Source organism: Toxoplasma gondii, chromosome XII (genome assembly GCF_000006565.2).
Source record: "Toxoplasma gondii ME49 chromosome XII, whole genome shotgun sequence".
Lineage (NCBI taxonomy): Eukaryota > Apicomplexa > Conoidasida > Eucoccidiorida > Sarcocystidae > Toxoplasma > Toxoplasma gondii.
In genome coordinates, this window is record NC_031480.1 from 4,142,388 (window position 1) to 4,157,788 (window position 15,401).

The 15,401-nt window shown below is 52.2% G+C and overlaps 1 protein-coding gene across 1 annotated transcript; it reads right to left on the reverse strand.

The window, feature by feature from the left end:
- Positions 1-1,524: 1,524 nt before the first annotated feature.
- On the reverse strand, positions 1,525-14,618 carry TGME49_248750 (hypothetical protein; the record flags this gene model as incomplete). Its single annotated transcript, XM_018780877.1, has 19 exons — positions 1,525-2,498; positions 2,919-2,996; positions 3,502-3,704; positions 4,601-4,706; positions 5,174-5,273; positions 5,710-5,841; positions 6,177-6,372; positions 6,888-7,132; positions 7,748-7,854; positions 8,827-9,041; positions 9,713-9,901; positions 10,227-10,328; positions 10,846-11,019; positions 11,186-11,449; positions 12,345-12,473; positions 12,932-13,050; positions 13,438-13,649; positions 14,122-14,360; positions 14,562-14,618. The coding sequence occupies 19 exons, from the start codon at positions 14,616-14,618 to the stop codon at positions 2,228-2,230; spliced, it is 3,138 nt and encodes a 1,045-aa protein (XP_018635015.1). The 3' UTR covers positions 1,525-2,227.
- Positions 14,619-15,401: the final 783 nt, after the last annotated feature.

Genomic DNA, 15,401 nt, shown 5'->3' on the forward strand with positions numbered 1-15,401 from the left:
AGAAGCACACAAACATGGGAGATGCTGAATTCCACCGGTTTAGAGCGGAGTCTTTTAACGGGTACCATGCCTTACTGAAATACTGAAACAACACAGAAGCAGGATAGCGACCGTCACACAGAACGTGGGCAGAGGCACCCTTACGGAGGAAGACCGTTCTTTCATTTGCTGCTGATACCAGTTCCACTTCCAAAAAAAACAGGCGTTCCCCCACGGACGCCTGCCTTCCCTACTCGATATTTCGTGTCTTCAAACTGTCTGACGCAGCTCAGGGTGACAGTACGCCGCATCATTGTCCGTTGGCACTTTTTTGGCGGTGGAAAAGTCATCACCAGGCAAGCGCCACTTACCACAGCTTAAAGCTTCTCCGTGCTGACAGCATCTGTGTACAGAAGACGGGTCTGCACAGATGTGGCACCTTTCAGTACACGCAGAAACCCGAACCCACAAAAGTTCGATTCATTAAACCGTTTTCAGTAGCTCTCGCAGTACCACAGATTCGTTGCTCTACTACAACGTACTGTTGACGATAAGGGCGCTTTAGATTTTTGAAAATTGCCGATATCAAGGGGTGCAAATGGTGCACACAAGTCAAGCTACTACGCATCCGACCCGGTGAGAGCGGTGCAAGGGAAAGAAATATGGACTGGGACAGGTCATCAGCAAAGAAACTGCCGCAATACTCATCTCCGTCTACACTCGTCTGTTTGCAGGTCACCAGGAATATTTTGCACCGCAACGCATGTCAGTGTTCTTTTTTTTCTTAGTCAGCATCCGTCGCATAGCGCTAAACAGCATTTTCGTCCGTCGAAGCCATGAAGCCTCTTCGCGTGCTGTCAACGTGCGCTTTTGCACAAAACCTCGAGTTTCGTATCTCCATTCTTGAGGTCATTAATGAAAAACGGACCCGGCAGTGCAGGGTACCGAGGCAGCATAGCCTGCCCATAAGAGTTGTAGCAAATCATCGAACATCAGACATGAACACAATCAGCGAGCAGGTCACACAGTGCCCTGTCTCGTAACGAAGGAAAAGAAACAGCCCGAAGTCGTCCCGCACACGAGAGCCAAAGAGTGCCACAAAAAACGAATCCCTGAAGTGATCCACCCGCCGTGATGTCGTCAGCCAACGCGCATCATGAAGCACACAAGACAACAGTTGTCGGAAGAGAAGACACGCAGAAGCGGAGTCAGAAGGAACTGATCCTCAGGGGTACTAGACATAATCCGACAGGCTCTACTCGCAAGGCACGAGCTACATGTCGCAGAAAACGAAGAACTTGATCGGAACTCGTTGCATCTGGACACGTTTCCCCAAACTGTCGCACATCTTGTGCGACAGTTACACACATTCGGATAAAATACGCATATCTGTAGTTAGCACCCACGTATCCGATCTACGTGTGTGTACGCACGAACTAGATTGATATACGTTCTGGAACATAAGACTGTATAAGGGAGAACCCTCGACGTATATCCCTTGACACCCGCACAGATGCGTCTTCTGGGAGACGACACCACTCGCTTGAAAGCAAATGACATCGGACGAACGTGTCAAATATTCGCATGCACCTAACTGCGTACGGCAACCCATAAAAAAGTTTTGTAGCTAGCTGAGGGACCCATCGAAAACGCTTGTGCCTCTTTCTCACTTTGCGTCGCCGTTGTGTTGTGAGACAAGTATTATCCAGTCTCGTGTATTATCGTCCCGCATTCACATCGTCCTTAGAGGCGTTCCACTGCAGTATGAAACATATGAACGCCGCGCTTCTTTCCCCTCTGTTCAGACCTTTCCCCGGACTGTGTACAGACACCTCCTATTGCAGTCGCACGTGTTCCGAATCGAGGAATCCATATGAGCTATCTGTGGACCCTCTGACCTTCAGAAAACTCACAAAACCGAGGCTTTGCCTCGTGTTGCGAACTGCTTGCATTCCCACACTCCAACACTCCTGTCTATCTCCAACATACTCATCTCAAAAGACACACACACATATGAATATATATATATATATATATATATTGATGCACGTGTCATTTCACAATTGGTTCCTCTTACTTTGGATCGCCATTTAGTTTTTTTCACGTTGTGTGTTCCACTTCTCTCCCCACTGACCGCTCCGTTACCGCCCGCGCGTTCCCCCTCCCGGTGTTGCCGCTGAGGCTCCATTCCTCCAGAGAGCCGTGGTTCCTCTGGCAGGAGCGAGCGGCGTGTTTAGTCGTTCGACCCTTAGCACTTGTCCCGCCAAGACCGACTGCTCAAAGGACTGAGTTCAGCCACCGCTGAGCGATCGGTGCCGAAGTCGGAGGAAGTCTTTTCTGGAAAAACGTCACGTGAAAACTCCATGCTCGCCTCGCGCTCTGCAAACGCCGCCGCTTCTGGAGCTCTCAGGTGTCTCGGCATGGCTGAAAAAAGCCCCACCGGCTGACTCAGAAGGCGCACGACGATTGACCGCACACTGCCGCCTGCCTGGGATCGCTCCAGTTCGTCCAGCAAAGAACTGAGGAAGCCAAGAGAAATAACGCCGGGAGGAAGAGTGAGACACGCAGAGCAACGAGAGAGAAAGCCAACGATGCGGTAGAAAGCCAACGATGCGGTAGAAAGACAACGAAGGCGGGAGGGAAAACGACAGAGGCAGGGAGAACTGGGGAGAAACAGGGCGATAGAGAGCGCAAGAAAGGCGAAAGGGAACACGAGAAGGCAAAGACGGGAGACACGCTAACCGACAAACGCGTGAGGAAACCGAAAGGGATAGGCGAAAGACACTAGGACAGGCCCAGGGAAACAACATGTTTCTATCAGGGAAGAGCTGGAAGGCACAGCCACGGAAAACGGACAACTAAAAGACAACGCGTTGAGACGAAAAAGCAACGGGTAAAAGTGGAAAAGGAAGCGCATGGGCAGTGGACACGCGGCCTACTTTCGTAGATCGGGAAAGGCCGATCGAACTGCGGGCTCCTCCTCAAGGAGGCTGTCGACAGCTTGACGGAGGTCGCCTCTGACAACGCACGAGAGCAAAGGAAAATGAAGAGAGACATACGGACGAACGTGTATCACTGAGTAAGTGATTCGCGGTAGACAGGGACCGAAAGGTGGGACAACGACGAGAGGTACGGAGAAAAAGGAGAACCCAATCCGCAAAGCGTTACGCCAATAAGGTGAACACAGAAAAACACGAGACTGACGGCGTCTGCAAAAGCCATGACAGGACCACGAGGAAAGACAACGGATGCAGCGTCCCCACTAACAGAAACTCATCCACAGTTGCGTCGCTTTTGTACAGGACTGGAAATATACAGAGTTATAAGTATATATCCACAGATACATACATATACGCGCATGGATATGCGTGCGCACAGTGTACATTTACAGATGCATGACTGTCCATATGCATATATATATATATATATATATATTACACCAGGTGTTTGTTGCCAATTCGGTTTCTGTTTTCTGTTTTGCTTTTTGCATGGGAAATCGTTTGTCTTCTGGTGGAGCCTCACCCTGCATAGAGTGTGAGAGACCTGAAGCGGAGAGGCGACTGGGCGCTGTCTATGAATATGCATGCGCCTGGCTTTTCGAAGTCTTTGCCGGCACAGAGAGCGCGGAAATCGTCGACAGAAAACTCAAGTTGGGCGTAAGCGTCCGCATGCGCAGGTACCCGCCGCACTTGGGGAAAGGCTCCAGGTCCCGGCGAGCAGTGGAGCTGGAGAAAACATGTGACAAATGACATCCCTTGGATCTTTACCTTCATTAATGCCAGTGGCGTTTACAAGAAAAGCCTTCTGCCCGCGTTCGTTTCACTATTCAGAAGGCATCCGCCAACTTTGTCGAACAGGATCAGGAGGAGCTAGCAAAGGCTGCACTGCAGAAAGGAGACAGAGTTCATTTTCCGTGAATCTCCAACTTGCGGAACAACGCCGGATCCAGGGCGGGTGAAAGAGCAAGAGAAGACAGGGGTGGACAGCAGGAAAGACAGAGGACGGAAGGAGAAGAGAGGGAAGAAAGAGATGAGGTACGAAGGAGAAGAAAGAGGGACATGGAGAGAGAGAAAAACCGAGGCACAGCTAAACGCAGAGAGAAGAATAGCAAGGACACAACCATAGGGTGAAAACCGACAGAGGCCTGGAAGGCGACGGTGCTTCTATGTTGGTCAGAGGCTTCCGTTTCTACAGAAACTATACTCATCGTTGTATGAAGTCTGAACTGCCTTATCACGAATACACTATGTTGTCTATGATCTTAGCTGGATTACTATAATCTCAACTTAGTTCTCACCTTGACTGTACTCGCGTCTTGACTGCATTTCATCTGAGTTGCGCTCGAATGTCACCATAGAAGCTAGAGTGGTTAATGGAAGACGCGGAAGGAAACATGACGAGAACGAAACACGCATAGTGAAGAGAGATTGTACACAAAACAAACGTGAGGTAGCAACGTCGGTCCATTCAGCGGAACCGGATAAAACGACGCTTAGCTGCAGAGGCGAGATGATGCGCGGAAGAAAGGAGCAAGTGATTCGCATCAGGAAAAAAGAAAATGGGGAAAAACGCACAAGACGCACAACTAGGAGAACAACGACACGAGGCGGACGGCACCTACCGATACTTGTCGGACAGGAAAGCGAGTGTACGCCGGGCAGACGACGCAGAAATCGCGCCGGCGATCAGTCAAAAACAGAGCACAATTGCACTGACGCGGCAGCAACCTGGAAGCAAACGCCAGTGTAGAGGCAGCCCGCTAGAGCGTTGCAGAAACCGAAGGCGAGCAGAAGACAAATGAGAGAAGGAACTGGACAACAGACGAAGGAGACGAAACGGAAGAAACAGAAGCAAAAGACGAGGATAGTGCAAAGGCGGGGGGAGGACGGCAAGACGGAGAGGTGTAGTGAGAGAGTAAAAAACGAAAAACAGAAAGTGATATCTGAATGGAGTTACAGGAGAGAAGGCGCATCTGGGGTCGACGCGAGCCCGAGTGGATGCCCGACTGCGAGGCGATTCGAAGCCAAGGGGAGAGCAAACAGACAAAGGAGCTGTTGTCAGTCGCAGGAGAGCGACAAGAGACAACGAAGACGCATGAAGAGAAAGACTGGCAGTCACACACAAAGTACACGATCGAGAAGAGCAGCACACGAGCGAAACGACATCTGGGAGAAAACTCAGAGAACAGTCGCACCTGATTTCCTGAATCGCAGGCCAGACGGCGCCCAAGACGAGACAGACGGCAGTGAATGCGGTGTACAGAGCCAGAGCGAGGAGCATGTAGACGGAGAGATCTGCAGAAGCCAAGAGAAACGTACGGAACGCAGAAGTCCCTTATTTATGAACTTTGTCAGTCTTCTTCGTATCCGTAGCATTTGAATATAAACCCCCCAGCCCACATGTATGGACTGCGTCCCCAGCTTCAAGGCGTCCACGCGTTGGGGATGGCTGTCATTTTTCAGGTTCGTTTGCATGCACTGCCCCCTTCAGATCTTCTTCCCAGGTGTACATGCACCTCGTGCGTGACATGCCTCGGATCTCGCCTCCGTTCCGTCCCCCTGCTGGGCCTCTGCTTCAGTCTGTTCTACGTTAAACGCCACCGACACTTTGGATCTGGACGAGAAGCATCTTTTCCTTGTTTTTCCTCTCTTCGCTGCTTTTGCGTTTCCAGTCTACCCCGTCGGTCCGTCCCTGCCTTGGCATAGGACAGTGCCGGCTTGTTTCTCGTACGCTCGATGAGAGTGGAGAGCACGGGGACTCGCAGCGCTTCAGAGCCGGCGCAGGTGAGGGCGGCGAGTCCGAGGAGACCGAAGGGGACAGGAAAAACTGTATTTTCGTCTCTGCGGTGAAAGGGCTTGTCCCCTGAGAAGCGAGCGAGAAGCGAGGAAAACGAAGGCGAGGTGGAGACAAAACGGAGAGGGCACGCAGCGACGAAGAGAGAAATGGAGGGGAAGCAGGAGAAGACGGCGCAGGGAAAAAGAAGAGAGAGTTCTGTACGTAGTATGTCGCAACTGTTTTGTGCTACGAAGCCAGGTCGCGGGATCGAGAGTTATGGAAAAGAGGAGAGAGATGAAGCACAGAATGAGGAAACGAGTAACTGCAGGCAAAGCGCGAGAAAGCGGCAGACGCTTGAAGGAGAGACAGCAACCAAGGAGAGAGAAACGAAGACGCACGCAGCGAGAAACATCTTCACTTACAGCGGAGATAGACCATCCATGAGAAACAGAGAATGGAGGCAACGAGGAGCAAGATAGGGGCGACAATCGAGCCTTGCAGGGACAGAGAGAAGCCGAGAAGCAGACCCAAGAGAGACCGGAATGCGCTGTCGCCGATGCGAGCACAGGGCGTTCGAAGTTCAAAAAAGAGCGCTAGGCGCCCCGATGTGAGGGGACCCTGAAAATAGAGTGAGACGCGAGAGAGAGGAAAGAAAAGGGTGAGAACGTCGTTTCAAGATGGACGACGCGGAAAAGCGAGAACGCCTCGATGAAAAAGCGTGGAAAAAACCGGGACAGAGAGAGGTTGGGAAACGAACGCAAGGAACCTTTTCATCCCCAGACGATTCCCTGTGTAGACGAAAAAGAGTTCTGCTGACGAAACGCGAACCCCAGCCCTCGAAGGCAGGCACGGTGAAACCCAAGATCGCTAACGACTAACAGTTTCCGTACGCCAAATTCAAGATACAGTCTTCATATTGATCTGTGCTCATCTCCATATATGAATGTATACATCTATAAAGACAAACCATAGGTGTGTGAGTGTTTGTATCCACCAGGAATGGAAAGGAGAAGCGTTGCGACTTGTTGCACCATCGTCTGTCCACAAACAAATGATGATCCTCCACAAGCCATCAGCGTTCGCCGTGACAGGCGACAGAGAAACGCAGGTTTTCCAGAGTCGCGCGAACGCACTGTGAGTTGGTGTCGCTGGACCGTGAGGGGGAAGAAGGCGGGGTCTGAGAGGTCGGCAGTCGAGGAAGTCTTTTCCTTCTGTCTCTGGAGCATTTTCGTGAGAGCGTCCAGAGAGAAAAACACATCAAGCCACCGCGAGCGAAGAATGCCGACGGGCAAGTCGCGGAGACAAGGAAGCAGCGTGAGGCCCTGCTTAGGAAGCCGCGGGGTCACGGCTACCGCTGAGGAGCCGACAAGCGCTTCTTCTGCCAGCAGGGACGAGGCGGGTGAGAAAACGAAGAGACAAGGAGGAGAGAAAGAAAAGGAACATGAACGAACAAGCAGGGAAAAGACGGCAACAGGGGTCCCGGGAACCAGACAATAAGGAAATATAACGTGGAACGGGAGCGCGAGAGATGTAGATACAAGCAGAGATAGATGGAGGTAGACAGCGATCAGTAGACGCAGACTGAGGTCGATAGAGAACCCCCGAGATCAAGAGGGGCACATAAAGCATACGGAGACAACAGAGGGAGAGAGACCGAGAGGTAGACGCAAGTAGATACCGATATAGCTAGATGAACGGCTAAAAGTCGATAACGATAAGGAGAGAGCTATAGAGACAGATGGGGATATACAGAGAAGTACGTAGAGAGAAAACGACAGATCTAGAGCTCGAGGAAGTCAGAGGGTGAAGGCAGCAGATGCATGTATAACGATCGATAAATGTGAGCAGCCATAGATATCGAGGTGGATATCGACGCAAATACGTGGTTAAAGCTGGTGGGCGCTAACGGCGACACATAAACGCGGGACCCCAAGGTGACACCATAATCCTTTGTGGACTGGCACGCCCAGCGGGCCTCGTGTTGCCTTCTCACTGCCGCCTCGGGAACCAGGTAGCGACGCAGGGTCGCCGAGGGTGAGGGGTGAAATCTGCGCTGCAGGAGACACCCAGAGCGCCGTAGGCGCCCCAAGCCAAGTTGTCCTAGAAAACAGAATTCAGAGGTTGTTCAACCACACAAGCCCCTGGTTCCAGCAAGAGAAGAAAAAACAAATCCATCGTCTCGAAATCAGCTGAAGTGACGAAAATATAAGATATATGGCGAGTAGCACATTGTACATATGTATATATATGTATATATGTGTAGATGTATATGCATAGAGAGCGGGAGACACATACATTCATGCACAGGGGTCTGTGGACAAGCACATATGAGTGTACAAATCGAGAGCCAGAGAGACCTAGATATAGAGAGTCGTGCTTATGTATGTCCATATATAGATAGGTAGAATAGAACGTTACTGAATATGTAAACGCATATGGATACACTGACGCATATATATATATATATATATATGCATACATAAAAGTGCTTATTCATTTGTGGGTTAGGGGAACAGGATACACAGTCCGTGGAACGAGATTTATTTCAAATGCGCATGGTTGGCCAGCTGGACGTTGCTGAGATTCGCCATCAGCATTTTCGCTTCGCGCATGATCCGTGATACCTTTGTGTTTGCCAAAAGAATTTCCTCTGCCTTGATTTCGGTCCTCTCGTTTGCCCCCTTTCGTTCTTCTGCTCTCTCGTCATGTGGCTGTCTGTCCCGCCGTCACCGTCTGGTGTCTCCGTGTCTGGGTTTGCTACTTTCTCCCTTTCCAATCGTCTTCTCTGTCTACCTCGTCTCTCCCCCATAGGTTTCTGCTTAGACTTCCCAGTTGCGTCTTCGCCATTTTCTCCTCAACTTCCTGGCCTTCCTGTTGAGTCTCTTCCTTCCGTCTTGCCCCTTTCCCCCTGCATCTCTGCAATTCTCCTCCTTGTCGCCTCCCTCGCTGTCGCCTTCTTCTGCTCTGCTTCTCTGCTTCGTTGTCTGCCCCCTGCTTCTCTCCTTGTTTCTCTTTTCCTCTCCCGTTCCCTCTTCGATTCTTCTTCCTGTGCTTCTCTTGTCTCTAGCTCACCACGGCACCGGCTCTGACATGAGCTGGTCGACGGTGGTGTCGCACCACCTCCCACCAGTGGCGTCTGGCGCATTCGCGGGGAAGTTCCAAAGCCAAGCGACCCGACCGTCGGAGACCAGCCGGCGAACAAACAGGAAAAGGCCGAGATGAAGAAGAACGAAGAAGCCGACGACGGCAACCCCCACCGCCTGCAGACGCCCCGAGGTGTCTGCGTCCTGAAACACGATGGAAACGGGCATCTACGAGTTGTCTCTCGACTGTGTTGTCACAGCGACAAAGTTTATTGGCTCCGGCGCAACGCAGTCCCGGGTCCGGCCTCGGATGCCCCGTCTACTCAACCTTTGCTTTTCTGGAAAACGACGACTTCACAACTGCAAGCATCCCTGCATACGAGTACATTCGCGAGACAGTTAAGGCTGTTCACGTATACGCAGACCCGCTTTGGAAGTGGACTGGACGGATACAAAAGCAGCGCTGTGTGAGCATGAACGATCCCGCCGGGTGGCGCTGCTTGCCAGACATCGAGGGAACACGGGAGACTCGAAAACATTGCCAGATGCAAATGCATGTGATTGGTGGATCCAAAATGTGCATACTCATCAATGCGTTGTTGCTCCACAACTGCAAGCCTCGACGCGTCTTCGCCTTTTCTTTGTGCGGATCAAGCAGTCTATGGGAGCACACCGCGGAGGTACAAAAGAAGAAAGGTCAACATTCCTCAACGTTTGCGAAGAACTACCGCCGACCAACTGAAAGCGACCGAGAAAAGCGGGGGATAAAAAACTACGAGATCGACTCCAGAGGCCGTTGACGTTTGCGGTGACCCGGAGAGACTGCGGTCGACTCGAACGGAAGCGGCATTCGAGGAAATGACACAGCTGCGTACAGCTATCAGCATCGCTGCCGAAGCAGCTAGGGGCAAGCCGAGAGCGTGGAGCAACCGAAGCTCCGCATTTCCAAGTTGCATGTTGTGGGGGAGGACCTCCTGCGACTTTCTGTCAAACAGAACGAGTCTGAACAGCACTTGTAGTCCAGAGACCATGGCGAGGAGAACCGCCGAGACGGTCAAGCAGCCCTGGAAAACAGAGGAAAGGGAACAAACGAAGAAACTAACGGGAACTGGGAAGGTGGAGAGCAGCGCAGAAAGCGGCGAGAAGAAACGAAAGGGACAGAATATGCGAAGGCGGAGACAGCCGAACGTAGAGAAGGCGAGGATGGAGGACGCGAAACAGACGAAACGCAAAAGAGACAGGAGAAGACAGAGGCAGAAGGGCACAGGCCGTTAGAGAGAGCGGCGAACAAACGGAAACGAGAGGTGAAAGAAGGCGATCGTTTCGATTGAGCAAAGAGAGAATCAGAGGAAAGAGATGGAGGCGAAATCGTCGAGGCATCACGCGTACCGCTGCGAGTTCGACATTTGTTTCTGCTGTTGAGGGCAGAGGCAGAAAGAGAGCTGTCCATCCAAGCATCGAGGCGTTCGTCTGCAGGGCATCGGGGACCTTCTGGGAGATAACAAATGCAGAAAAAGGTTCCCTAAACTTTCCATCATTTTACGCACATGCCCATCACGCAGGTCCCCGTGGGGCGTTCTTGTGCGGCATTGTTTTCTATCTTAATGAGTCTGAGTGAACCTCCCGAGAGTCAGAAACCAAATGCGGCTGTTTGACAGCGCAGCGATGCCGGGGAGAACTCGCGAGCGTCTTCGCGCATGTTTGTTATCTTTCTGAATTTCAAACGCTGTCAGAAATGTTCGAAGGCTCGTAGCCTTGGATGTGAAATAGAGATGAAACAGTTCCGAAACGCGCATGTACAAGTCGCCAGCAAACACCGCTCACGGCAGACTAACTCGTCACTCGCCGGAGAAGACTAACCGACCTCTGCGCATCCCCCGAACGGAGGAATGGAAAAGGAGAAATAGCCACAGCAGCCGCTCTCGCATCGTCTGTGCGTCCGGCAGTTTTCGTTTTTGCTTGCAATTCTAGCAAGGCTTTCAGAGCGAAAGCGATGGCCTTGCGTTACCTGAAGGAGGTAGAGGAGGAACGAGGCTTGAAAAAAAAGGAGAGCCGTTACAGGCACTTCGGAGAAGTTGCGCGCGCCGCCTTGCCCCGTCAAAAGCGCAAGAAAGAGAACTGCAGAGATGCCGAGAAGCGCCGGCAAGAAGAAGAAAACGCTCAACGCCTGAAGGCTGCTCAGCTGTGCGGGCACCAGAAAACACACAGGCGGGCAAGAAAGAAGACGCGATGCAAGCTGGTATTAGAAACTCTCTCCCTGCATGCCATGCCGGTGCAGACCCCTCGGGTTCTCTGACTTGAGGTGTGCGGTCTGGTTCACTCCGCATTCGACCGCGCGCGGGTCATACCCAATTCGAGTCGCTGCTGGAGCCAGGCACTTGAGCGAAGTCGAGTCTCCACATTTTTTCTTCAGTCCCAGCTCGCGCGACGATCTGCAGATCTGATCGCAGAGGAAAGCGAGGCGTCCAGCCACCATTCACGAGAGGCACAGCAAAGGAGGCATCCTCGGCGCTCGAAACTTTGTACCAAGTCGACGGGGAGTGAAGCGCAAAGAGCGACGCGAGTCTCCCAGAGTTCTCGCAAACAACGCGATCCTCGTCATCCGCAAGCACCTGCGAAATAACAAACGAACAGGCGCCAGTTGAGGCTGTAGCTCGGAAGGCCGCACGTGGTGGAAACGACGGCCGGAGGGAAATGTTTGGAAATGCGGGGGAAAACGTTTGAGAATGACATCTAAGACGAGTCGAGAAGGCAGCAGACGCGAGTGAGGGCGAGAGAAAGGAAAAGAAGAAGCGAGAAAGAATAAAGGGAACGAAGACACGAAAAATGGGACAAGGAGAAGAACCGATGCCGGAACGGGCCGTGGAACGAGACATCGGGGTGCCTGTGTTCTGAGAAGCGACAAAAATGGAGAGCTCAGTCTGTCGTGTTGGATTCGGGTGTCTGGACACTCTGCCTGATAACTCGTCTTGGTGACACACACTCGCTCTCCCTCCGGGTACCCTTTTGCTCTTTCAGAAGGGTACCACACCTTCATCCACATGCAGTTAGACGTAATACGCACATGCACCAAGGCACGACTCAGAAAATAATGGAAGAGCAGGCGTTTCAGTGAGTCGGTTTCTTTCACAAACGAAGGCGCAGATCCCGTCAAAACCCAGCATGATCACTCCTCCGAAACGGGTAGTAACAATCGCTACAGGTTGTGTATATTCACGTGTGAGGCTTTTCGGGATGGGGATAAAAGACGAATTGACCCCCCTGACTTTTTGGATCAGAGCGTGACTGTTTGCCCCCTTGTCTTTCAAACATACACTGTATAGCACCACACTCAACTCTCTGCTTAACATGGTGATGACGAAGTACACGATAGGACTTGGATCTCGTACACACAGATCTGTAAGATCTCAACCACGCGTTCAGCTCGTAGAAGCAACAAGTGTTTACTTCCATCTCTCTGAAATGTTTTGTCCATTCTTTCGAAGCAGCGAAGCCTCGCCTTCGCACCTTGCATGCGCGGCCGGTGCTGTAGACAAGCAATTTGGTCGGTGGGCTGACGATCGGGCTTGTCCACTGGGTCTCGAGGAAATACATGCGCTGAGATTCTTCCCCTTCTCCAGTCCGGCGACACTGAATCTGCAGATGCGAGAGAAAAAGAGACCTCATTCAAACACATGCAGTCAGTGAAGGATGAGGAGGGAGTAGAAGAGAGAGGTTTTCCTTATTCAGACGACACAAGGAGTTAACGTGTAATGCGGCAAAGAGACAGCCCAGACAGAGGAGAACGGAGAGACATGTACAAGACCTATGATATATTTGCAGGGAGTCGAGGGGACTCTCAAGGGCTGGTAAAAGAGTGCTCAGTTGTCGGGTCTTGCACGCGATTTCAGGACCGAGGAGCACAGGCGAACGAGCCACAGCCGAGCTAGAGCGACAGGCACATGCAAAACGATGAGGATGTGTGTTTGTATATTTGCAGACTGGCCGGTAAATCTGAGGTTTCAGGCGATCTAAAGGTGCGGACAGACTTGGTTTCTCGTGTGTGTTTTCACCAGAGTGGGTGTCTGTGTGTCTTGAGAGACAAGAGATCGTACCGTCGTGAGCGAACTGGGTTGCCGCTCCTCGCGAGGAATCTTGACAGAGGAACTGGGGACATGGGGAGCCCCATCGATGTAGAGGACGCTCGCATGATCACATTGAGCATGCAGCGAAACTGTAAAGAGCCGCACACGGAGGAATGGGACTGTCGACTGCAGAAGACCACAAACGACGAAAGAAGCAGCGTGGGGAACGGGGGAGACGAAGCATGAAGACGCGAGGCAATGCCGTGCGGGCATGGGCAAGACAAGAGAAAAGCAAGCGCAAGCTTAGCAGATGGGAAGTGCTGGCGTAGTGCGCCGAGACAGAACCAGAGGCAGGCTGCTATGAAAACAATTCGATCTCTCAGGAGTTGAGAGACGACAAAACAACTGCAAGAAACACTCGGTCCAAGAGTGAGACGAAGGCGTGAAAGGTCCACCACAGTCGACAGTCTGTTCCCTTCGTTCTAGCAAAGAAGCATGAACACTTCACTATATATTCGCATAGAAAAAAGACCTACTGTACGGGTCACGGACGCCCGAAGCGAGGACAAAGGCGTCGCTGGAGTGTCTGAAGAGGGGGATGAGCGAGAGGTCCTTCCCTCTGCTGTCTTGAACGGAGAAGGCTTCAAGTGTCGGCTCCGAAACCGCTTCTCTCTGATCCACGTGAAGCGTGTACACTTTCAGAGACGGTGCAGAGCTAGGATTCCGCACCTCGAGCTTGACGTCAAATCTGAAGCGACAGGAAATACGACAAAGCGGAAAAGATAAAATCACGTGCAGTGCAAGTCAGCGCAGTGGACGGGCGGCAAGCTTGGCACATCGCCCAAAGTGACTAGCTGAAGAAGACAAAGTGTAAAAGTATGTGCTCTGCAAACCCGTCCCAGTGAAGGGGCAGAGGCAGCCGACCTCTGCGACGTGCATAAAGGCATGTAGGGACAATGCGTGTTGTTTCTTTGTGGTCAGCGATGCCAGCGGTATGAGAGGGTTGGATCGACAGGCGTTCTGTGATCGTCAGACGATTGTGACGGGACGAGCGAGTTGAGGCGCTGCACATTTTCGATAACTTTGCCACAGATGTTAAAGGGAGCCCTATTGAATGCCGGAAGACAGTGCGATTTCGACGCCGGGTGAAAAGGGCTAGCGCCGCGTTTGCGCTGGCGTGTCGGTCGCGGCGCTTGACGTGTTCAAGAAAATTTCTATACCTTTTGGCAAGTGGAACGGGAAGCGCTACCCCGAGAGCTCCCCGAGGATCGACCGGATTCCCGTTTACAAACACACTCGGGAGCAGCTGCGGAGAGATGTTTCTCGGGCATTCAAATCGCGGGAGAACGATCAGCTCAGCTTGCTTGGTGGCGAATCGAACGGTGTAGTCCGGTGTATCTACGGTGAAGTTGCTGACTCGGCCGCTGCTCAGATCGATTCCCTTGAATTCGCACACGTTCTGAAGACGGAATCGCGAAGCGTTTTCTGGAAATTCCGTGCCCGCGGCGTAGACGAGCGAGACGAGACAGGAGACAGTGGCAAACAGAAAATATCGACGGGAAACGCGCAGAAAAACAAGGGGCGACGGAGACCGCCGCCTGCCTTCCCGTTGCGTGGAACACTGTAAAAACCCCTTTTCAGCAGACGCGGAGGAGCGCACTTCTTTGGATTCCATCCGCCCAGGCGCGGAGCTGCGACCGGAGACATTCGTCTCCATCGTCTGGGTTCCTCGAGAAAACGAGAGTTCTCCGGCAGCCGTTGCACAGAAAAGAACGGCACAGATGCCCACGTCCACAGCAGACAAGCAACGCTCAGACGGTTGACTTCATGCGTTTCTCGCCCCCTCAAAGTCCTTACCAATTCAGAAACTATGGGCAAGGGCTACAGCGACAAGGGAGGGACGACGCTAAACTGTGAGCGGGCCTCGCCGTCAGCTTCGGGCAGCTGGCAGCAAGACATCAGACGAGGGAAGACGAGACGATCCACAGGGAGGAAAGGGGTCGAAGTCGAAGAGGGCTTCCGGTAAAACGGTCCCTTTCCGTGCCCCATCACATCTTTGGAAATAAAAACAAGGTGGGGGAGTAAGATTTCCCGAAAGAAGGAAAACAACGCACATGCACAGGGGTGAGTCTCAGGAGCACACGCGCGGCTCTTCCCCGCTACTTTGACCTTCCAAGTGTGTGCCGCTGCACATGTGCAGGTGTATATCTGCAAATACGCGTCTATTTATTTCCCTCTAAGGATGCACATCCACGCAGACAAAAGCAACTACGCTTTTGTCTGCGGTGGTTAGTCCGTAGTTCCCAAGAGCTCATCTCGAAGAAACAGCAAGGGGAAATGCAAGTTCAGTCACTCCAGTGTGGCCAAGGTCACTGGGCAGGAAGGGTCATTGCTAGGCGCCGAGTGCATAGCGTCGCCGTTCTTTTATTCATGGTCAATCCGAAGCAGAGGACGAAGATTGCCCTGTTCCACTGAGACTTCGATGAAGGACAGTGTCGAG